This window comes from Plasmodium falciparum, assembly GCF_000002765.6.
Source record: "Plasmodium falciparum 3D7 genome assembly, chromosome: 14".
Taxonomy (NCBI): domain Eukaryota; phylum Apicomplexa; class Aconoidasida; order Haemosporida; family Plasmodiidae; genus Plasmodium; species Plasmodium falciparum.
The window spans coordinates 1,675,001-1,702,196 of NC_037283.1; the positions used below are offsets into that span (position 1 = coordinate 1,675,001).

At 18.0% G+C, this 27,196-nt stretch overlaps 6 protein-coding genes across 6 annotated transcripts; 4 read left to right on the forward strand and 2 right to left on the reverse strand.

Annotated features, from left to right (window-relative positions):
* Positions 1-3,661: 3,661 nt before the first annotated feature.
* PF3D7_1441200 (60S ribosomal protein L1, putative) lies at positions 3,662-4,486 on the forward strand (the record flags this gene model as incomplete). The annotated part of the gene is made up of 2 exons (XM_001348529.1): positions 3,662-3,666; positions 3,838-4,486. The coding sequence occupies 2 exons, from the start codon at positions 3,662-3,664 to the stop codon at positions 4,484-4,486; spliced, it is 654 nt and encodes a 217-aa protein (XP_001348565.1).
* Positions 4,487-6,790: 2,304 nt separating this feature from the next.
* Positions 6,791-14,157, forward strand: PF3D7_1441300 (serine/threonine protein kinase, putative; the record flags this gene model as incomplete). Its single annotated transcript, XM_001348530.1, has 5 exons — positions 6,791-6,910; positions 7,020-7,080; positions 7,228-7,470; positions 7,565-7,773; positions 8,047-14,157. 5 exons carry the CDS (start codon positions 6,791-6,793, stop codon positions 14,155-14,157), a joined length of 6,744 nt encoding a protein of 2,247 aa, XP_001348566.1.
* Positions 14,158-15,992: 1,835 nt separating this feature from the next.
* PF3D7_1441400 (FACT complex subunit SSRP1, putative) lies at positions 15,993-17,513 on the forward strand (the record flags this gene model as incomplete). Its single annotated transcript, XM_001348531.1, has 1 exon — positions 15,993-17,513. One exon carries the CDS (start codon positions 15,993-15,995, stop codon positions 17,511-17,513), a length of 1,521 nt encoding a protein of 506 aa, XP_001348567.1.
* A 623-nt stretch (positions 17,514-18,136) lies between these two features.
* On the reverse strand, positions 18,137-20,192 carry PF3D7_1441500 (conserved Plasmodium protein, unknown function; the record flags this gene model as incomplete). The annotated part of the gene is made up of 4 exons (XM_001348532.2): positions 18,137-18,209; positions 18,320-18,453; positions 18,632-19,788; positions 20,099-20,192. 4 exons carry the CDS (start codon positions 20,190-20,192, stop codon positions 18,137-18,139), a joined length of 1,458 nt encoding a protein of 485 aa, XP_001348568.2.
* A 1,111-nt stretch (positions 20,193-21,303) lies between these two features.
* On the reverse strand, positions 21,304-23,013 carry PF3D7_1441600 (acid cluster protein 33 homologue, putative; the record flags this gene model as incomplete). Its single annotated transcript, XM_001348533.1, has 1 exon — positions 21,304-23,013. One exon carries the CDS (start codon positions 23,011-23,013, stop codon positions 21,304-21,306), a length of 1,710 nt encoding a protein of 569 aa, XP_001348569.1.
* A 2,660-nt stretch (positions 23,014-25,673) lies between these two features.
* Positions 25,674-27,050, forward strand: PF3D7_1441700 (mitochondrial inner membrane protease ATP23, putative; the record flags this gene model as incomplete). Its single annotated transcript, XM_001348534.1, has 1 exon — positions 25,674-27,050. One exon carries the CDS (start codon positions 25,674-25,676, stop codon positions 27,048-27,050), a length of 1,377 nt encoding a protein of 458 aa, XP_001348570.1.
* Between the last annotated feature and the right edge of the window lie 146 nt (positions 27,051-27,196).

Below are 27,196 nucleotides of genomic sequence, written 5' to 3' on the forward strand. Positions count from 1 at the left end.
AAATATAAATTGTTTGTATATATATATAATATATATGTACGTATATATATAATATATATTATATATATATAATATTATTATTTTTTAATAATTTATTTTTATAAAAAATATATATTTAATATTATATATATATATATATATATATATATATATAAATACACTTGCTTTGCTACTTTTATAATTTTTATACGTTCTATTTTTAAGTGTATTTTTGAATTAAAGTAAAAAAAAAAAATGATTGTATATTTTCTTTTATTTATCTATAAAGTTTAATATAATAATATATAAATATATATAAATAAATTATTAGTTTATTTATTCTAAAACGTATTTAAAAAAAATATATTATAAATATTTTATATTATAATATATAATATATAATATATACATAATATTATATATTAAATATATATATTTTTTCTCTTTGTATTATTATGATTAAAATATTATAAAAGAAATTTAATAAAATAATTTTAATTTTTTTGCTTTTTCCTTTTTGCCTTTTGCTTTTGGATTTTTGCTTTTGGATTTTTGCTTTTGGATTTTTGCTTTTGGATTTTTGTTTTTTGATTTTTGTTTTTTGATTTTTGATTTTTGTTTTTTAATATTCGAATATAAGAAAAATATTCTTAAGAACAAGAATTCTATAATAAATTATAGTTTTAAGTATTTTATTAATTTTATGTTTATAATAAATATTTATTATTTAATATATATTAAATATATATATAAAAAATAATATTATGTTTAAATAATTATATATTTAATGGTATGTATTCTTTTTTTTTTTTTAATAAAATAAATTTTTTGGATATAATTATATATAATAATATTAATATATATAAGTATTCTTTACTTAAAATTTATATATAATATATATATAAACAAATAATTAAAAATATTTTGTTAACATGAAAACAAATTAAGTATATGTATATATAATAATATATATAATATATATTTATTATATAGATATACTTAAATGTATTAAAAAGTAATATAATAACAATACCGTTCTTCTTTTTTTCATGTACTTTTTTTTTTTTTTTTTCATATAATATTATAATAAAACATGTAATTGTTTTATTTTGTATAATATAGAAATTAAAAAATAATTTTTTTTCTTTAATTTGTGTACAATGAAAAATATATAGTTAGTCCAAGGAAAATAAATAATAAATATATATAATAATATATTTATTAAAATAAAAGTAATAATATTTAAATATCTCGTAAAAATAATATATATAAGAATATAATTATATTATTTTTTTTTATCAATTGACAAATTTATTGTCCTTTTTTTTTTTTTTTTCTTTCTTTCTTTTTAAAGCTTTAATATAGTTTCTCTTAAAAAAAAAAAAAAAGAAAAATATATATATATATATATATATATATATATTATATGTATATAATGGAATATGAATTTTTTTTTTTTTTATTAAATCCATAAAGAATATATTCTATAAAATCTATAATAATATTACATGAATGCATAAAAAAAAAGAAGGGGTACATGGATAATATATAAATATATTTATTTCTTTATGGTATCAAAAATTTAAATGATATATTATAAATATACCATTACATCTTAAAATTATAAGAATTTCATGTGGTTTATTCCAATTTATATGACTTCATTTATTATTATTAGTTCACAAGAATATATATATATATATATATATATATAGATATATTTTTGTATACGAAAAAATAGACGTACTATGAAATAATAATTTTATTGTTATTATATTTTATTTATGCTTTTAAAATTCTTTTCCCTTTGTAATGTATGCCAAAAAAAAAAAATTTAAATGTTTGCTTTTTTTTTTTTTTTTTTTTCTTTTGGGAATATAAAAATTTTCATTTCAATTCATAAATATATGATAAAATAATATAATTTATTTTAATAAATATAATTAGCATTAAAGTAGAATATATTTAAAAATTAAAATATAATATTATTTAATAAAATAATTATATCTTTATTAATATATTTTGCTTATAATTTTATGGGTCCAAAAGAATAAATGATATTACAATTTTTTTTTCTTATAAATTTTATATATAATAATAAGTTAAGAAAATAAATATAAACATAAATATAAATACATATATATTATACATATATATATATATATATATATATAGCAACACATTTAAGAAAAGTATTGCCGTGAAGAAATAAATAAGTTCGTGGTATGATATATAAATATATAATCTATATTTTTTTGAACTCCAAAATATGAGAACAAAATAAATAAAATATAACATATGTATTTTATGCTTTACAATAAATATCTATATATTTTTTTCCTTTTATTCTTATAAGTTTTTCAATTATTTCATAAAATAGTATTAAATATATTTTATTATTATTATTATTCATATGAATATACATATATATATATATATATATTATATAATATATATATTTTGATAAAAGGCTCAATTAATATGCATATATAATATAATATTATTATGTATAACATTCTAATATTTATTATTTTTATATATTTGAATGATTTTATTTTAATATACTTTTTTTTTTTTTTTTTTTTTTTTAATCTTTTAAAAGGATATTAAAAATATATACTATTAAAATAATATATATTTTTTATTATATATATATTCATAAATTTATATATTTTATATTATATAAATGCTATTATTTATTAAGCATATATTTTTAAGGCCTATTTTATTTTTTTTTTTTTGTTTTGCCTACCTCCACATATAAATATTAATTAAGTGCTCTTTACTCTCTGATATTTAACATTACTTTCTTTCTTTTTTAGTGTATAGTATTTTTTTGAATATAAATATATATATTTACTATATAATATATTTATACGTATATAATATAATGTAATGTTATACTTTATATTTCCCCCCATAAGTTATATATACAATTATTTTTAATATTATCATAATAATAATATTTATTATATATATATATATATTATAATCATCATATATGTATAAAAAAAATAAATATAATTATTATAATATGAAAGAAAAAATTAATTTTATTTTTCTTTTAAATTTTCACATTTCGATAAAATTCTCTCATTTTATTAGTAAAAAAAAATTATATATTTATATATAAAATATATATAATAAATATAAATTTAAACGAAAAAAAAAAAAATATATATATATTATTGTTTTATGACAGTATATAATAATATAATTAAATAATAATAAAATATATATGTAAAAATTTATATATTCTTTAATTTTTTTTTTTTTTTTAACATTTTTTCTACAATAATAATAATAATAATATAAAATATAATATAATAAAATAATTATTTTATAAAGTTATTTATTTATTACATTTAATAATAAACTATTTAAAGAAAAAATTTTGTTTTCAAAATATAAATAAAACAATTTCCCTATAATTTTACCATTTTATATATAATAAGCCCATATTTTTATTTATTGAAAAAAAATAATAAAATATAAAAAACAAAACAAAACAATATTTTTTACAAATTTATTATTATTGAAGAATCAAATTAAAAAGTGAATACAATTACAAATCATTAATAAAATTAATAAATTAGAAAAATAAAATTTTTATAAATTTTTTTCTGTAATAATTTTTTTTTTTTTTCAAATTTGAAATATATTTATAATTTATATTAAAACAATGAGGTAATAAGAAATAAGAATAAATAAATAAAAATAAATAAATATAAATAAATAAATAATATATATATAATATATATATAATATATATATAATATATATATAATATATGTATAATATATATATATATATATAATATATGCATAATATATATATTTATATGTTTTAATTTTATAGCAAGTTGAATCAAGATTTACTTAAAAAAGCCATTTCCGACGTATTTGAAGGAACCAAACAAAAAAAGAGAAAATTTGTAGAAACAATTGAACTCCAAATAGGTTTAAAGGATTATGATACTCAAAGAGATAAACGTTTCTCAGGTACCGTAAGGTTATCTAATGAAGTTCGTAAGAAGTTAAAAGTATGTATTTTAGGAGATGCTGTACATGTAGAAGAAGCTCAAAAATTAGAATTAGATTATATGGACATTGAAGCTATGAAAAAATTAAATAAAGATAAAACTCTTGTTAAGAAACTAGCCAAAAAGTATGATGCATTTTTAGCAAGTCAGGTTATATTACCTCAAATTCCTAAATTACTTGGTCCAGGTTTAAATAAGGCAGGTAAATTTCCTTCCTTAATTACACACAATGATAAAATAAATGACAAAATTCTTGAATTAAAATCATCTATTAAATTTCAATTAAAAAAAGTTTTATGTATGGGTGTTCCTGTTGGTCATGCAAACTTAAAAGAAGAAGAATTAAGATCTAATATCGTACATGCAATTAACTTTTTAGTATCACTCTTAAAAAAGAACTGGCAAAATATTAGAACTTTACATATTAAAAGTACCATGGGAAAACCACAACGTATATATGGTTAATGTGTGTATACATCAATTATATATATATTATGTATGTAATATATATATATATATATATATATATATATATATGTATAATTAATATTTTAAGACAATACACATACCATAATAACAAGGAAGCGTTATTATTTGGATAATATTTTATGTGCCACAAAAAAAAAAATATTGATAAAAAACCAATAATGTAAAATAAAAAGAAGGAATACTCTTCTTAATATATCTAAGGAAAAATGGTAATTATCTTATTTTTTTATAGGTTACAATTTAAAAGAAAATTCGATCAAATATTTTCTATATCAAAGTCCTAATATTTTATATATATTTATAAATTTTTATATATTTATATGTTCATATGTTTATATATTTATGCTTTTTTTTTTTTTTTTTTTTTTTCGACCACCAATATTTTGAAAAGAATATTTTTTTTTTTTTTTTTTCTGTTCGACAATAGAATAACAATTTAAAAAAAAAAATAAACTTTTAATATTTCTTTTTTATTTTCAAAATATTGGGAGATTTATAATAAATCGAGCACAAGAAAAAAAAAAATATATATCTATATATATATATATGGAAGGCAAAGGTATAATGTAATAGGTGTAGGTTCAAAGTATATTCATATATCTATTTATATATATATATATATAAATATATTTATATATATATGAGTTCATAGAATATCTTTTCAAAAATGAAAGGTAAAATATAAATTAAAGTTTTATAAAAGGTATTCTCTAAAATGAAGAAAAAAAAAAAAGTTACTTTTCCAAAAAATATTTCTCCTGGTACTGAGGATAAGGAATCACAAAGAAATATATATATATATATATATATATATATAAATACATATTTTCCTTATTTTAAAAATTAATATTTATTTATTTATTTATTTAAAAGCTCTATTTTTTTATGGATAAATAGTTTTTAAAAAAAAAATTAATGTAGTTCCACAGTTTTATATATATACATATATAAATTTTACCTTCATATATATATTTATTTTTTAAAAGCATTTATTGTTTTATTTTGAGGTCTGCAAAAAAGTGCTATATGAATGTATAGTTATATCATATTAAGAAAATTTCAATTGCCTTATTTTATTTTAATATATTTATTTTTGGAGACCTCTTCCTTATTTTGCTTTTTTCCTTTTATTCTTTTAAATAAATAAGGGTATATTCATTAAAGGAAAATAAAAATAATTACACATTTGCAACATGTAACATTAAGTTATTTTTTATATTAAATAAAAGAAATATATATATATATATATATATATATATATTTAATTAATATTATCTTCTGTTCTAGTTTTTTTTCAGGAGTATCATATTTTGACATTAATTATATGTCACATGTGTAACTAAAAAATTTTAATTTAAAAGAAAAAGAAAAAAAAAGACACCCCAATAATATTACCATTAATATTATTTAAGATATTTATTGTAAATTTGGTCTAATTCTATTTTGTTATTATAATATATATATATATATATATATATATTTGATAATTTTAATTTTTTTTTTTTTTTTTTTTTTAATATATAATTATATCATTTTGGTATATATTTGAAAAAATATAAAAGAAATAAATAATAATTATTTTTTTTTTTTTTTCTTTTATTTATTGAACTGTATATTCGAAATCAAAAAAAAAAAAAAAAAAAAAAAAAAAAAGAACATTTTATCATACATACATGGATATGTATGTATATATATATATATATATATATATATATTTTTAACTCTTTAAAAAGAGAATAAGATAATACAAATTTATATTTCACACATTATTATATACTTATATATTTTTCTTTTTGTTTGTTCCTTTAGGTGTAGCAGATACATTTATAAAAAATACATAAATAATTTTTTTTTTTTTTTCTTTTTTTTGTATAATGAACGAAATTATGAAATTGTGAATATTTTCAGCGTTTAATATTAATTAAGTTGTTCTTGATGAGTTGTTAATTTAGGTAGTATAAGCACTAAATGTTTTTGTCTCTTTGTTTTAATTTAATTTGTCTGAAATTTTGACATTATTATTTATTTTATTAAATTTTTTTTTACAATCTTGTCTTTTACAAAATATGTTTAATTGAAAATGTAAGATATATTTTTTTTTTTTTTTCTTGGTTAAATGTATAATTTTGATTATTCCTTCTTTTTAGTAATAAAAATGTTTGTGTGACAAAATTTTTTTTTGATTATTTTGTTTTTTTTTTGTTTTTTTGTTTTTTTTGTATATTTTTGTTGATATATGGTAATACCATAATTTTATTTATATTTACATTTTTGTATATAATGACTACAACGGATACCTGGAAAGTTGAGTGGGACAATGAACTTCGCCAGCTCCCAAACGTTGAGTCCGTAACATGTTTTGATTTACAACTAACGGAAAATGTATTTCTGATATGGCAGGTTAAATGAGAAAACAAAAGGAAATGATGAAATACATGAACGTCTTATTATTAAACATATATATATATATATATGTATATTTATTTATTTATTTCCCCCCTTGTTTTAGTTTTTAAAACTTTATCTATCTACGAGCCCCCAAGTTAGAAGTATCATAGACTTCATTGCAAGTATAAATATAAAATAAAAAAATTCAAGAAAATATATATATATATATATATATATATATATATATATATATATATATGTATATATTTATTTATTTATATATATATATAAAATATTTTATGAAATGCATTTTCTCTTCCATTTTGAAGTTAAAAAAGCTCAGAGCTTACAATGGGGTGATCACATTGATAGTGTAATGTCAAGTGGGCTAAGGAAAGGACAAGAATTATTTCATGTATTTTTGTCGAATGGAAAAAAAATTCAAACAACTTATTCAAAAAAAAAATTATGTGATAGATTAGAATATTATCACATTAAGAATTATATCATTTTAGAAAAAATAAATACAGGTTCTGTGGGTCAAGTTCATGTGGCCTTAGACAAATCAACTGGTAATTTAATTAGTATATAAACAGAAAAAATTTATATATATAAATATGTATCTTATTAATAAAAATTTTTTTTTTTTTTGTTTCACTTATTTAGATACATTCGTTGCTGCGAAGGCCATAGATAAATCCACAGTACAAGGTGATATTGGTTTATTTGAAAAATTAAAAGATGAAATAAAAATATCATGCATGATGAATCACCCGAATGTTGTTAAAACATTGAACATTTTAGAGACTAAGGATAAAATTATCCAAATTATGGAATATTGCGATGCGGGGGATTTAATATCATACGTTAGAAATGTAATAATAAATAAATAAATATATATATATATATATATATATATATATATATGTTTGTGTGTTATTACATAAGAGGCTATATATATATTTTTTTTTGGTATGAGAATGAAAAATTATGGTCATATTATTTTTTTCTATATTCACTAAGTATTAATATATATATATACATTTATATATTTTAATATAAATATATTTTATATTTTTTTTTTTTTTTTTTTTTTTCTCACTACTCGTTTCTTTTTCCTTTTTTGGTGATCTTCTTATGTTTCTTAGAAACTCTATTTGGACGAAGTAAGTGCTCAATATTTTTTTCGTAAAATCGTGGAAGGGTTGAAATATATGCACAAAAATAATATTGCACATAGAGATTTAAAGCCTGAAAATATATTTTTATGTAAAATACAAATATCACAAAAAGAGAAGACATTGATTAGGGTTGGTAAATTACCTTCATGTATAGAGTATGATTTAAAGATTGGTGATTTTGGTGCATGCTGTATAAATGAGAAAAATAAACTACATCATGATATTGTAGGCACGTTAAGTTATGCAGCACCTGAAGTATTAAATTGTAATAATAACAATGGATATAATAGTGAAAAAGCTGATATATGGAGCTTAGGTATAATATTATATGCTATGTTATTTGGTTTACTTCCATATGATAGTGAAGATAAAGATGTAAAAGAAGCATATAATGAAATTATAAAAAAGAAAATCGTATTTCCTAAAAACCGTGTTAATAAATTTTCTACAAGTGTACGAAGTTTATTATTAGCTATGTTAAATATTAATCCACAAAATAGGTTATCGCTTGATGAAGTTATGAAACATGAGTGGCTAGCTGGAACAGCTAAAAATAGATTAGAGATGTCTAACATAAATAAAAAAATAAATTTTCCCATATCCTCAACTGTTGGATATCCAATATATTCAAATAAGAATATTATGGATTATAATATTTATAAAAGGTTGGCATTAATAAAAAATGATCATAATAGTAGTACTAACTCTTTATATAGTAATGGTAACAGCACAACTATTTCGAATAGTAACACTACTAATATGAATAATAATGTGAATAATAATGTGAATAGTAATGTGAATAATAATGTGAATAATAATGTGAATAATAATGTGAATAACAATATGCATAACAATATAATGAATAATGTGTATAATAATATGAGTAACAATATAAGTGCTATTTTAAAAGTGAATAATTTAAGAGACAAAAATAATATAGCGGAAAATACCTATAAATTGGATAGCATTACTAACAGTTTATATGGTGTCCACAATAATAATGTTAATAGTAATAATTTGAAGGAGGTATTATATAATCATATGAAATATTACCTTAAGGGTGATAACAAATATAATAATACTCCAGGTGAACATAAAAATGATTACAATTTGGAAACATTATTAAAGAAAAAAGAAGATCAAGTTGTGGGAGATCTCAAGGTGATAAATAAAAAGGTAGGACATTATTTAAGTAGCAAAAATACAAAAGAGATCAATATAAATAATAAGATAGCCAATTTGGTTGTAGGGAATAAAAATGGTAATAATAATATTATTGCAAAAAAAAATATAATGATTAATAATAATAATAATGATAATAATAATATATCATCAGATAATATTCCAAATAAAATGTGCAAAGTAGATAATAATATAGTATCCTATAATAAATTTAATGTAGAGCATTATGAATATAATAATAAAGGTTGTATGCAAAGTAAATGTAATCAAAATAAAAAGGATGAAGAAGTAGTACATATGAATAAACTACATTCTATATGTTCTAGTAATGATCATAAATTATATGAAATGTACATGTATCAAAAAAATGATAATAATATGAATGAACATGTGAATTTTATTAATAAGAGTTCAAATAAAGAAATATCCCGATTAGAAAACAAGTATGTAGAAAAAATATATTATTTAAAAAATAATGATATGCATATAAATGATGATTATATAAAAGATAAAGCAATTAAGAATGTAGAAAAATATAATTTTATTAATAAGGATAAAAATAGTAGTACATATAAAATTAAGGATTATATAAACAACAACACACTGAATAGAACTAAATACAACATTAGAGCGGATAAATTTAATAATATTATTGCATTAAATAATCACATTATTTCAAATGATACAAATAGACATTTATATATAAATAATAAATTATCTATTAATAAACAGAAATATAATAATACACCATATTATAATTACTATTATTATTATTATGATGATGATGATGATCGAAAAAAGGAATATAATAAATATGTATATAAAAAAAATAAAAAATGTGGGACTAATAATAGTGAGCTTATTTCATATAATTCAAGTGTGTATGAAAAAGGAAGTACCCCCTCTTCTTATAATATAAATAATGTACCCATAAGTTATATAAAACATGATAGTATATATAATGGAAGCCTTTCTCAATATGTAAATAACTCCTCATATGATAAAAAAATATTATCATCATCCTATATAAAGGATAACGAAAGTCATGTTAACAAAATGAATATTGAAAAATCTACCATATGGTATTGTTCAACTAATGAATTACCTAATGATACTATCAAAAAAGATAGTGTACATAAAAAAGAGTCTCTATCACAAGAATTTCCTGTAAATAATAATGATGATGTTTTAGATATAAAAAATGATGAACAAAGTAAATGTGCATATAATAATTCTGTGGTGGATGAAAAGGAAAATAATAATATAAATGTTGGTGAGTTCAAAATTATTTCTCCTAATAATTTAGATAGCAATAATATATCAAGCACTAAACATATAACTGTGAGAGATACATATAATGATAATATAAATAAAACAAAGGAAGCCTATATTCTTATCAAGAAAGATGTAAATAATGCAAAATGTGATAATATTTTTGAGCTAAGTAAAATGAATGAACATAGTGAAAACGGTAATAATAGCAAACATACAAATAGTGATATTGAAATAAACGATAGAGCAAAAAATCTTAATGATTTTGTTAGCATGCATGAAATGAATAATTTTAATAAGGTTGATGATACTCAATTATATAAAAAAAAAATTTCAGAATTGTCAAATAATAATGAAAAGTGTTGTAACATTAATGAGGATAAAAATAAAGAGAATAAGAATATACATATGCATGTTATAAAAGAAGATCCAAATAATAATAATAATGATAATAATAATACAAATATAAGTGCGGATAATAATTATTCATACAAATACGTTGATGGTGATATTAAGAGGGAATGTGTTTATTCGACAGATGATATAAATTATGTGTATGTAAAACCTTCAGTATGTTCATTAAATGCAGATGGAAATGAAAATACGGAGAAAATTATTAAAAATATGAATTTTTATGGAATGGATAAAATATATAGTACTATTGTTCAAGAGAAAAATGAAGAGACCAAGGAAGATATAAATATGGATCACATAAAATATAACATAAATGGTAATATAAAAGAAGATATTATAAATTCAAATAATGTTTTCAATACACATAATGAGCAACCTTTTATTGATAACAAAATAATGATGTCAAATATTAATAGTAAGGACAATACAAAAATGTATGGTAATATTTTTCAAAACAGAAATAGTAATAGTATATATGAAATAAAAAGAAAAGAAAAAATATATATTATAAATGTAGATACACCAGATGAATGTAATGAAGTAAAATGTGATTTTTCATATAACGATCATAAAATTGAAGCAAATAAAGATGGGGATAATAAAGAACATAATAATAAAGATAAAGATGGAGAAAATGATGAACATAATAATAAAGATAAAGATGGAGATAATGATGAACATAATAATAAAGATAAATATGGAGATAATAATGAACATAATTATATAGATAACAATGAAGACAATTATATAGATAAAGATGAATATGTTAATTATTATCATGATTACAATAATCCTGAAAATATTGATCATAACAAATATGAACAAATATCAGGATTAAATATTAAAGAGTATGATATAAATGAAAAAGGTAACTATAACAATAAAAAAAAAAAAAAACAAAAAAATGAACATAAGAAAGAAGCCAATTTTACAAAACATAAAATGTTTATATTAGAAGATCAAAAAATGTTGAATACAAGACGAGGGAATAATCACATGAAGCTAATGGATAAGGATTATATAAATGAATATATAAAAATAGAAACGTCTAATTATTTTAATAAAGAACATATTAAAAAATATAGTTCTTTGTATGGAAAAAATGAAAAAAAAAATGATATAATTAATATTAGGAATTTTAATGATTGTATTTCCGATTATAAAAATAGTATATGTGATGGATTCCAAGATATAAAAAATAATTCGGTAAAAAATATTTTTAATCAGGATAAAAAAATATACCACGATTTATCTAATAATTGTGTATTATATAATAATATATTTACTCAAACTAATCTTGAACATTTTTCTTCAAATAAACTTGAATATAACAAAAATTGCAAATACCCCTATAATAATTTAATGAAAAATTATTCCTATAGTGAATATTCGTTCGATATACAAAACAAAACGTCTACATATACAAATAAGGTTGACATTAATAAAGCTGATTTGAAAGAAGCATACTCAGACAAAAAGATAAAATATAAAATTAGCAATATAACGAAAAATGAACAGATCAATATATATGATGATATAAAAAAATGTAGTTCTAATAACAATAATACTTTTTATATTGATGACGAAGCCTCTTGCTTAGACATTACAAATTTGAGTGATAAAGAAATAAAGAACAAAAAAGAAAGAGCGAAAAAAAAAAATATATTAAATAATAAAAAATGTATATTATCAAATGGAAGTAATATATTTATTGGTAAGGAATATAAAAAGAATCAACACATGGATTATATGAACAAAATTAAAAAGAACGAAAATGATGTGTTATATCTAAATAATTCCGTTTCTCTTAAAAGATCATTTAGTATGTTACATTTTAATAGAAATATAAAAAATCATGTTAATTATTATTATGATGATCATAATAAAGATAGGAGAGAGAAGGATATATTATTAGTAGATCATATGAACAATTATGTGATAGAACATAAAAATAAAATAAACATATATAATATAAACCTAAATAATTCTAATTTAAATAATATAAATAAAAATGAAAACAACAAAATAGATAGTATAACTAGTATAGCTAAAAAATGTCATAGTAGTGATATATTTTTAATAAGAGATAATATATTAAATAATTTATCAAATAAAGAATTCAAAAATATTATAGCAAGAAATGTGTCATTAAGTCATGAATTCCCTCTTATACATACAAATGAAGAATTGAATAAAAAAACAAAGAAACAAATTATTAATAATAATATAATATATGATAAAATTGGTATTTCAAATAATAAAAAGTGTAACATACCAACCAAAAAATATGTTAATAATATGTATAATCTAAAATATAAGAAATGTGAACCAAACCAACAATTTAATGATAATGTCAAAAATTATAAAGTCGATAATGTTGTATCCGATTTCATATTAACAAGTGAAGAAAGTCTAATGACCAAGAAAAACAACAAAAATTATAAAAATGATAAAAATGATAAAAATTATTTTGATAACTCAAATATAATATCATATAATGAAATGAAAAAAAAAGTAACTATGGAAAACATAAATATGGATTGTGTAGTAAAGAATAAAACATATGATAATATGAATAAAAGCAATATGAAAAAAATTAACTTCAATAAATTAAATATATCGCATAATACACAAAATAATAATAATCATATATATAATAAAATAAATACATATGATAATAATTTAATGAATATAAAGGATACATTAGGTACATATTCAGTTACCGAAAAACATTATTGTCGACAAAAAAATATTATGAATGAAAAGGAGATATTTCATTATGATCTTATATCATCAAATAATTGGGATAATCATCTACGTGATTATATGTTATATTCTTTATCAAAAAATCATTATACATTTTTAAGAAAAAACACTTTATCAAAAGACATTCCTATGCATAGTGATATCAATTTATTTAATAATAAAAAGGAAGATACAACAAGTAAAAATAAAAATGAAAAAAATTTTAAAATAAATCATAATGAAAAAAATATTTCTGAATATCCAAATTTAAGTAATAATTCGATTTCACATATTTCACACACAAATATTAAATCAAAAAAAGTTAAACAAAATAACGATCAGGATAATCATTTCCATAAAAAAATAATAAATGAGCAATCAAATGTATTTCAACCAAAATTAAAGTGGTTAAATATTTTCACTCGTAATTTTAATAAGGACCAATTAGGTACTAAATATAAATGAGCCTTTTTTTTTTTTTTTAAACATAATATGGATGTATTCATACATGCACACGTACATATTTAAATATAAAATATATATATATATATATATATATAATGACAAGTATAAGTATCACAAAGAAATAAAAAATTAAGATTTTTTTAGAAAATAATATAAATATATTCATTCATAATTCTAAATCATACTACTGACCAATTATAATGATATGTTTATATATATATATATTTATATATTATATTAAAATGTTGGGGAAATCAAAATTGTACATCCTTATTTCACATAGTTAAATATATTTAAAATAAATATATACATATATTTTTTAAGACTTATAAAAAAAAAAAGAAAATTCAGAAAAACATAGAATCCAACTTTTATATATAACATAAATATAATAAAATTAAAATATAATTTATTACTCATATATAAAAGCATTTTATATAATATATTAAAATATATAATGGCGTAATAATTCTTATTGTTCCATTTTCATATATACATCATTGTATAAATTTTGATCATATATATAATATATTATATTTAAACTTTATATATACCGTTAATGTTATTCCGCATAAACAGGTTATAAATATATACATTTTATAAATGTATACATATATATATATATATATATATATATATAATATATATTCTATGCATATTATTTTAATAAGGCTTGTTTTTTTTTTTTTTTTTTTTATATATATATATTAATCTATGTTTCGAATTTTTTATTATATATTAAAAATGGGTTTTACATTTTTGTGCTAAAACTTATATATTCCTTTCTTTTCTTTTTTTTCATTTTTTTTTTATTTTTTGTTTTACTTTATTTTTTTATTATTTCACTAGGGCTTCAACATATATATAATAATATATAATAATATAATATAAACAAATAAATTGTTTTGTCAACTACATTAAAGATAATAATATCTATTTTGTTTTATTTATTTTTATTTTATTTTATTTCTTATTTCTTATTTTTTATTATATATTTTTTTTTTTTAATTTCATTTTGAATTAGTGGAAAGAGGCAAAAAAAAAAAACAAGAAGAAATAAAGTTATAAAGAAATAAAAATATAAAGAAATAAGTAAAGAAAGATTAAAAAAATAATATTATGAGGATATAAAAATTAAGAATACGATGAATATTAATAAAAACATTTTTAAATAATTTTAATTAATAATCTATTAAGAACATAATGAAATGAATAATTTAAATTAAATACATTATATATCCTTGTGATGTGTTTTAAATACCCCTTAGCTTCTTTTTTTCTTTTTTTTTTTAAAGTCCTTATGAATATATTTTATATATGAAAATTTTAAATAACTCAATATAATTTATGTCAATTGTGTAATAATATATTTTTTAAGTTTATATTTTATTTATACATTATATTTAAAATAGATTTTATTTAACATTACACTTATATATATACTTATATATTTATATATATATATATATATATTTATTTATTTATTAATATAATATTTTATGTGAATATATATTTTTGAATATCATTTTTACCTCTAATAGGAATATTTCGAGTTTTTAAAAGTTATACAATATTAGTCCATATTTTTGCACACCATTTTTTTTTTTTTTTTTTTTTTTTATGTATTTTTTTTAAAAAGAAGTTGTATTTAAATAAATATACACCTTAAAAAATTGAAATAATTTTAATTCTCTTACGTTAATTTATTTATTTATTTATTTTTTAAAGAGATAAAATAATCTCCATATATATATATATATATATATATATATATATATTTATATATCAATATTTATTTAATTTCCTCTATTCTTATATAATTTAAAAAAAAAAAAATGGGAGATAATAACACATCCAGCGGTAGTAGTCCCGTTTTGTCAGTAGGTAATATTCGAGGTTTTGGTGGAAGTGACTTTGGGTCTTTTAGGATGTCGAATGAATTTTTGGGTTGGAAAAATAAAAAGACAAATAATGTATATCAGTATAAGTGTAGTGATATTGATGAAGGTTGTTGGATTAAAACTAGCTATAATAATAATAGATTACATTTAAAATTAGGTGAATCAAAAGAGAATATTATAATATATTTTGATGGATTTCCAGATAGAAATGTGAATGAAATAACGCAACATTTCCAAAAATATTTTAATATAAGATTAAATAATAGAAAGATAGCAACGAAAGGATGGAACTGGGGAGAATTTAAATTAGAAAATTCTAATTTGTGTTTTGATATAGATAATAAATATGCTTTTAATTTACCTACGAATAATATTAATCAGTTAAATGTACAAATTAAAACAGATATTGCTATGGAATTTAAAAATGATGAAAATAATAATAAAGGTAATGAAGATTTCTTAGCTGAAATACGTTTTTATTATCCACATGAAAATGATGAAAATCAAAACTTCCAGAATTTAAAAAATGATTTATTAGAAAAAGTAAATATAGGAGATACCAAAAGTGAAAGTATTGCTTCTCTATCTAATATACCTCTATTAGTACCAAGAGGTAGATATGATATTGAAATGTATTCCAGCACATTTAAATTACATGGAAAATCTTATGATTTTAATATACAATATACTAATATTAATAAAATGATTTTAGTACCAAAAAGTAATTCTAATCAATATGTTTTAATATTCAGTTTAAGTAATAAAATGAAACAAGGACAAACTGAATATCCTTTTATTTTAATACAATTAAATAATGATGATGATATGGAATTAGATATAAGTGCTAGTGACGAAGTTATGACAAAATATAAACTTGAAAAAACTATTTCAGGAAAAGCTCATGATGTTGTAACCAAACTTTTTACTGCCTTAGTTAATAAAAATGTTATTGTTCCAGGAGATTATCGAACTTCTAAAAACCAGCATGGTATTACTTGCAGTTATAGAGCTGCAAGTGGTCAACTTTATCCATTAAATAAATATTTCCTATTTATTGTGAAACCGGTTATTCTTATTTCTTTTGATGATATTGTAACACTCAGTTTCCAGAGAACAGGAAATATTAATCAACACCGTTTCTTTTCTCTTATTATTAAACACAAAAGAGGAATGAGCTATGAATACACTAATATTGATAAAAGCGAGTATAATCCATTACTTACCTTTTTGAAAAGCAAAAATATTAATATACAAGATGATGCCAATGATTTGGAGAAAAAACAAGATTTCCATAATGAATTGGATGAATCCGATGAAGAAGAATATGTTGCAGATGATGACGACGATGAAGAGGATTATGTTGCTGAGGAGGAAGACGAAGATGATGATGGCGATGATGACGATGATGATGAGGAGGAAGAAGAAGAAGAAGAGGAAGAAGATGATGATAAATAGTTTTAAAATTAAATATTATGGCATAATTCAAGAAATATATATATATATATATATATATTAATACTACATTTGTGAATATAAAAAACAAGTATTTCTCTACACGTAAAAAAAATTTCAATGATTTAAAAGATTTTATATTTTATATATAAGAAAAAGGATATATTTCTTTTTCTTTTTTTTTCATATTTGACCATGTACAATATTATTATATTATACTATATTATATTCAACTTGAATATTTTATATAACATGTTCAATTTATAACTATCAACAATTAAACTTTATTCAATTACATATATATATATATATACCAAAATATTATGAACATTCAGGTAAAATATATATCTATACATTTTGTTGTCAAATTAAAATTAAAGGGGTAAATTATGAAGATTAATCATGTTGACAAAAATAAAAGTAAACAATAATAACAGAAAAAAAAAAAAAAAAAAAAAGCAATTAAATTAAAAAAATAAATAAAATAAATTAAAAAATTTATGTATATTATATATACATGTAATTAAAAAGAATAGTGATGGATTTAAAATTTATAATGTTATGTGTTCTTTTAATAAAAGAAATATATACTTACATATTATAACCTTATGTGTGTGTTAATATATTTATACGTTGATATTTTTTTCGTGTATCTTTTCATATTCTTCCTTCTTTATCTTGGAATAATTTTCAGCTTCCCTATAAAAAAAATTAAATGTACATATATATATATATATATATATATATTTATTTATTTATTTACAAGACTATATACATATAAATGCATAATTTCAAAAATATAATATTACTTTATGAAACACATAATCCTATTAACAAAATTATTATTCCCAATATTCTGTTTTATGAAGGTCTTCTCGTTAGTCAGTGGCTCATTTTTTTGTAATTCAAAGAATATTGAAATAAACTTGGTTAATTCATATGACTGAAAAAAAATAGAAGTAAAAAATGAAATAATTAAATAAAAGAAATAATATAAATATTATAAAAACTTGTATAATGGTAGTTATATGATAAAAATATAACATATATATATATATATATATATATATATATATATATATTTATTTATTTATTTATTTATATCACGTTGCATGTCTTACATTTCTAAAACAGCATAGTAAGTTTAAAATACATTTGAGTCGAATTAGTACTTTGCTTTTTAGAGTATTATTAATATCAGCTATTACGCATGCTTTACCTTTCAAGGTATCCATATTTTTGCTATTTTTATAAGTTGCGTGTATATTTTTACTTATATTTATATATTCTTTCGATAAAATAAAATCGTTAATTTCCAATTTTTCTAATAATAGGAGAATAATATTATTAAAATAAGGGTAAGCAATATTAATTTTTTTAGGAATTTCTATATGATATACTATAATCCAATATAAACGAAAATATCTTTTTGCTAAATATATGCCTATTAAATTTTCTAATGTTTTTATTACATTATATTGAACATATCTATCTTCTATTTTTCCTTTTTTTTTCCCTTTTCCCTTTTTTTTTTTTTTTTTTTTTTTAAATAAAAATGATCCCTTACGACAATTTCCATCATCATTATCGATAAAACTTTCTCTTTTTGAAAAACATGAAGAAAACCTAAAACGTGTTTTAATATATTTGACAATTTTCTTTAGAGATATTCTTCTTTTTTTTTGTAATTTTCCTATATTTATATTTCTGTCTTCATATATATTTATTATATATTTCCACATATTTTTAATATTTTCTATTTGTCTTTTGATTGAAATTTTATGAATACTGGTGACTTTTACTAGTTCACTTGTATATTTATTTATATTATTAATATTTTTATATTTTATAATTTCCTTTTCTAAATTAAAATCTATATCATAATAAATTCTTATTAACTTTAATGCTTTATGTTTACTAATTGGGACATAAAAGTTGGAAAATCGTAAATCTAAATTCATTAAATGATAAGACAATATATTAAATATATAAAATTGTTGCTTTATATATAAGCATAAAAAATGTTGAAAAAATATATTTCTTGAATTATAATTATTATCATTATTATCAGTATTGAAAATATTCAATATTCTATTTTTTACATAAAAAACATTATCTTTAGCTCTTCCTATGGGCATTTTTTCTTTCCCTCCTTTTTTTTCTTCATTTGTTATTTCTTTAATAAGAAACTCTTCTTCATTCTTATTCTTTTCACCCTTTTTGCTTTTCTTTAAATCGAAATAAAAGGAATTTTGTAGAACATATAACACTTCTTCTTCTATACAAAAGGGAAAAAAAAAAAAAATATATATAGATATATACATACAATAAATAAAAAATAAATAATACAATATTATATGGTATAAAATAAACACAATAAAATAAAATTTCATATTTATGCATTTTATATAGCGACATGTTTCCTATTTTGTTAATATATATCCGATTGCACTTTTATTGTTATAATATAATAATATATATATATATATATATATTTTATTTGGATGTTTATAAATTACACAAGTATTATTTTACTTATTATATATTACATTAATTAATATGTTATAAATAAAAATATTTTTTCTTACCATTGTATCCTCTCAACCATAAATCGAAGATGCTGAAATTTATCTCAGTTATATTAGGAGAAAATAAAGGAATATCAAATTCAGTTATGTCCATTTTTTTTTTAGTGTTTCATTATATATGTATATATATTATATATATATATATATATATATAATATATTTTTTTTTTTTCATGTTCCTTTCATATTTCGAATAAAAATGAAATAATGGTTCTTTTCTTCTTTTTTTTTTTTTTTTTTTTTTTTTTTTTATTATATCATTTTTAAGATGTTTTAATATAATTACATTTTGAAAAAGGAGGGGGGAATTTTATATTATAACAAGACTTGAAGTGTTTCTCTATTCACATTCAATAATTTATATATATATATATATATATATATATTTACAAATATGTTTATTTAAAAAAATAAAATAAAAAATATATAAAAATAAAATTATACTAAAACACTAAATATACATGTATATGTATTTATATATATATATATATATATGTATACATATTTTTTTACTTTGTTATTTTTTATAATTTCTTTTTTTTTTTTTTTTTTTTTTTTTTGTACAAAATGTATGTTCCTTTTTTATATAAAGAAGTATATTATGTATCAGAGCATGTATGTATATGCTTTTATCTTGTCATTTATTTTCAGAAAGAAAACAAAATAGATTATATAAAAAATATATATATATATATATATATATATATATATATATATATATGGTACGTTTAAATATTTATTTAAAATGCTATAGTTTATTTATTATATGTGCAATTATGCAAATTTGTATTTTGTGAGTCTTTGAAAAAAAAATAATAATAAGGTGACTTTTGGAAAATCACATATAACAAAAAAAAAAAAAAAAAAAAAAAAAAAGAAGAAAAATACAATAAACATAGTATTATATAACAAATAGTATATAAAGAATAACTTATAAAAAATAACATAAAAAAAAAATATGATGTATAAAATTATTAAAATCTAAAGAATTCCATCCACATATTTAACATTATAAAAATCACAAATTTCAAAACAAATAAAAAAAAAAAAAAAAAAAAAAAATTAAAGAATGACAAGAATATTTATTATATATATATATATATATATATATATATATATATATTTATATTTATTATATTATTTTTATAAGTGTGAATAATCTTATTATGTGATCAGATATCCGACACATATATAATATATGCTTAATCAAAATTGACAATAGATATCTTTGTTATCAAAATTTGAATTCCTATAATTGGAATCATTTGGATTAATATTTTTCTCTTCATAATTTATGGAATTATTATTATAAGATTCATAGGAACTTTGTATATTTTGTTTACTACTTTGACTAGTATTATTATCATTATTTGCAGATTTAAATTTATATTGATTATTCATTTTTTCGTAATGCTGTTCATCCGATGATGAAGCTATTCTATTATAATACTCATTTTGATAATTGACATTATCATTAGGGTTTATATTATATATACCATCATCCAATTCATCATTATTATAGTTATTATTATTATTATTATTTGAGTAGTTGTCTTTTATATAATTATATTGTTTATTCTGATTATATGAATATATTTTTGGTTGATAAAAATTTTTATCATTTGTATTTGATTCAGAATAATTATTCTCCATATTTTGAATTTTTGAAATTTTATCATTAATATAATCATTCATATTTTCACTACTATTATAATTACTATATTTATATGATAAATCATCATCTGTTATATCTTGATAAGTATTTTTTGAAGTATCATATTTAATATCATGTGGCATATAATTTTCTTTACTATTTTTATTAATTTTGTTATTAGAAAAGTGTTGTTTGTGAATATAATCATTTGTATAATGCTCATTATATGAATCTTTATTTTTTTGTTCATCAGGATTTGTATAATATTCGTTGTGGTCCTTCTTATAATTAATTTTACAGGATCCTTTATCATAATATTTATGTTCATGATTATATTGATTAGTTTGTTCTTTTTTGTATTTATTTAAATTAATAGTTGACATGGTTGTTATTTGTTGTTTGATAAAATTGGTGTTACAATTATTTCTAAGGTGTACTAATATATACATATTTACTTCTTCATGTCTACTAAGATATGGAAAATTTCCTCCTGATTTCATTATAGCATATTTAGCTAAAGGATATGCTTTTTTCATATCATCATTTAAAGAATCGGGATAGATATTATTAAGTGTTTGTAAAATAGTAATACATTTATCATTCATATAAATTTTATCAATATTATCAGATGATAATTGTAAACTAATTCTTCCTCCTAAATCGGATGCTGAAATTAAATCAATTTCATTACTCATAAATTCTAAGGAATTCATTTCTTTTAAATCTACATGTTCATAATTTAAATAAATGTAATTTTCCAATATTATCTTTTTTAATAAAACATGAGGTAAGAAACTATAAAACTTTCCATAAATGTTTCTTAAAGATGCTATGGATGCAAAATTATCAGTTTTTCTATAGGAATTACATAAAATTAAAGATTCTACTTTTGACGGATATAATTTAGCATACAACTGAATTAAATATCCCCCTAAATCTGAAGCAAAAAAATGAGCTTTCTTTATATTCAAATATTCTAATATGTTACACATATTTTTCATCCAATCTTTTAAATTGTTATAACAAGGATACTGTAAGGATATTACTCGAAAACCTAACGTACTTAAATTATCTAACTGATAAAAATAACATCCTGCCGTTCCACATACACCATGTAAAAATATTACTATATTCTCCTTCTTACTGTTAATATCATAATAACACCATACTAAATCACTTTTTGGCATGGACAACTTCTTCAAGGGATATTTTGAGCAAAATTTTTTATAACCCTCGTGCATAGACAACTTTTCAAGTTCCATTTCTTAATAAACAAATTCCAAAATAAATTAAAAGGAAAATTTTAAGGGAAATATTAAAAATGGAAATATATACATGTACATAAATATATATATATATATGTAATTATATTATTAATTTGCATAAAAATAAAAATGATCCAATATATTTCACTTTATCCCTATATATATATAAAAAAAAAAAAAAAAATTAATTAAGATACATTCTTTATTTCAGATTATATTTATATGGTAAATATATCATAATTTTCATATAAATAGCATTCTATAATAACACGCATTAATATATATATATATATATATATATATATATATATATATATTTAATTAATATAGAAAAACAACAGTTCAATTCATTTTCACATAAGATATTCTTTTTTTACATTCAGTATAATCAGAAATTATTATTTATTTGTATTTATTTTATCATATTATTCTTTATTTACCTTTTTAAAATATTTTATAGATATTTGCTCACATTTTAATTTTATCACTCTAGAATATAAAATATATAAATATATATAAATATATATAAATATATATATATATATATATATATATATATATATATATATATATATATATATATATTTTTATTAAATGAAGTAGTTGGAAAATTATTCGTTAATAAAAACTAAAAAATTAAATTTTAGTTACTATTTCAAAATTGTTCATGGACATTTGATATTATGCAAATAAATAAAAATAAAAATAAAAATATATATATATATATATATAATATGGATAATTTCACTCTTCAGTAGAATCATATGTATATTTATATATATATATTATAAAATTATATATGTAAACTACTTTTAAACTGTTTTTATATATGTTAAATGTTGTATAGTTAATATTAAAAAAAAAAAAAAAAAAAAAAAAAAAAAGTACAAAAATATATATGCATTCATGGTTATTTCATTTTACCAAATTTACAATAAGTTTTTAATTTTATTTTTTTCTCCACATAACAAAATAATTAAATGAAATATATAAACATTTAACTATTTAAATAAATATATTTTTTTCATACATATTTTTTAATACACATGAAATTTTTATGAAAAACTGAAAATACGGTTGTTTATTTTGTACGTAAAAAATATATTATATATATGTATATAATATATATATGCATTATTTATATAAAAAAAATGATACCTTTAAAGATATATATATATATATATATGTATATTTTTTAATTGTAAATATTAAAATGTGAATTTATCATAATTTCATGTGTCCTTTAATATTATTTATTTGTTTCATTTTTTTTATTATATTTATTTAAATGAAGGTATCATATGAAGAGTTGAAGAAAGAACATGCATAAATTTATGATATTTCAAATGTGATCTTCATTAAAGTTAATATAATATATATATATAATACAAATATAGGGGATTTAATTATAATTATATTACATACACATTATGTGAATACATTTATATGTATAATTTATTCTTTATTTTTTTTATTTTGTAAGTGCAGCTTGTCCTTTAAATGTTTATTTTTAAATAAAATTTTGTTGTTTTTAAATATGATTTAAATTTTTTTTAGAAAATATAAGGAATATTATAAATTTATATGCATGGGAAAGAAAAAAAAAAAAAAAATTGAAACAACCTATATATAAGTATATATATATATATATATATATATATATATATATATATATGTAAGGTTAATCTCCTTTTATGAGATATATTAAATTCTGGAAATATGAGAATAATTAAAATTATCTACACACCTTTATAAATATATATATTATATATAATAATACTTACAAGAAGTATTAATATGGGCAGTTCTTTAAATACAGAATAATTTTTTCTACATATATCAATATTTTTTAAAGTATTATACTTTTGGATATATAAATATATATAATACTTATGGTTATTTATTTAACTTAGGAACTTCCAAAAGAATAAATCCAAACATATAATTTATATTATATATATATATATATAATATCATATGTATGTATGTATATATATATATATTTTTTTCTCTCCTTTTTATAAGATAATTATATAGACACACTTATCAATATAAGATGTATAATTAGTGTCGTATCATATAAATAAAAAAAACTTTCTGTATAGAAATAAAATAATTATTGACAATAATAATTTAAATATAACCTAAAATTATAATATATAATAATATAATATTTAATTTTATTTTTATATTAGTCTCGAAATTATCAGTTTTTTTTTTTTTTTTTTTTTTTTTTCTTTTTTTTTAATTATTATATTATTTTTTAGGGTTTTATAACAATAATATTTGAATATGTGTAATGTGTAATAGTTAATATATATTTGGATTTTTTTTTTTTTTTACTTCTATTATTAGGAATTATGTTAAGTCCTTCTTTCGTGTGTTCTTTTTAAATTTTTATATATATATGAAAATTAAAAAAATATATATATATTGTAAAAAAATAAATATATAATAATATATATATATATATATATATATATATATGTTGTGTAAAAAAAAAAAAATATAAGAAAATAATCAATTTCAAATCCTTTTATGAATTACAAAAAAAAAAAAAAAAAAAAAGAAAGGAATTCCTATTTTGTTATATTTTATATTTTTCACATTTTGTTAAATACTTTTAAAATATAATCTGTAGTAATAGTGAAAAAATTATGGAAGAAATTTCTAAAAAGTTGGAAGAATTAAAAGAAAATATAAGAAGGTTTAATCATGAAAATAAAATATTCGATTTAATAAAAAATGTAGAGAATTATTTTTTTAGTAATAAACCGAATCAAAAGGACAATTTGAATGATATGTTATTTTTAATACAATATTCTTTAAAATATAAGGGCATATGTAAATGGCCAAATTATAGTAACTTATTTGTAATAAATTATAATTTAAATGAAAATTTTAAAAGCATGGTACAAAATAATAAAGAGTTTTTTGAAGAGTATGTAAAAATGAATATTAATAAATATAATACAAAAAATAAAGAGGAAAATATTAATCGTGATGACAATAAGAATCATACGAAGTATATGGATAGCAAGGAAAATATGTTAAATAATGATCATAATAATAATAATATTAATAATAATAATAACAATTTGTTTACAAAAAATGATATCGAATTAAATGAAGATAATATGAAAAAGAAAATAAAGGAACATAACCAGATAAGTAATAATGATTATAAAAAGATGGAAAGAAAAATAAATACTTATTTTAATGATGATATAAGCTTATTTAATAAAATTAAATTACAAATATTTATGTATATGATACTTAATAATTATAGAATTAAAATATTAGTTAACTCATTATCAGCATTAAATCGTCCTATCAATGTTATATATATAAATTGTCCAAATAATAAAGACCAGAAAAAAAAAATTTACGAAAAATTTACAAACTTCTTTTCATCTTATAATAAATTTAATAATACATACATTAATAATACTAAAAAAAATAATTATCAAGGTATTATAAAAGATGATAATTGTTCTTGCTCAGAGTTATCATCATTAAATCAAAATATAAAAACTATTAATAATAATAGTTATAATAAAAAAAGTGATAAATATGTAGGAGGATATAATCCAATAAACAATACTATATGGTTATGTTCAAATAATATTACTAATTATTATAAATTAAAATATATATTAACACATGAACTTATACATGCCTTTGATTTTGCTAGAGCAAATATTGATATGTATAATTGTAAGCATATTGCTTGTTCAGAAATTAGAGCATATAATTTAAGTAATCAATGTAATTATTTTAATAGCAAATATTTTGTAGGACATAAAGATGTTTTTAATAGTTCTAAATCATCAGTAATTGAAAATACTTCAAAAAATAAATGTATATATAATAATGTATACTCATCATTATATCAATATAAACCTTGTAGTACTGATACCCATACATATATAAATAATGTTTTTGATAAATGCCTACATGATTACTGGCCATTCATGTGTCCTCCTGAGCAGGACAGTAAATACAAGCCTTCCAAAATTTTTAAGAAGGATTAAAATGATAACAATGTGTGAAGAAATGGAAACATAAAAAAACTTTTGTCTCTTTATAATATGCTTACATGTATACATATATATATATATATATATATATATATATTTATTATATATGTATGTATATTTATTTTGTTTATTTGCCCATT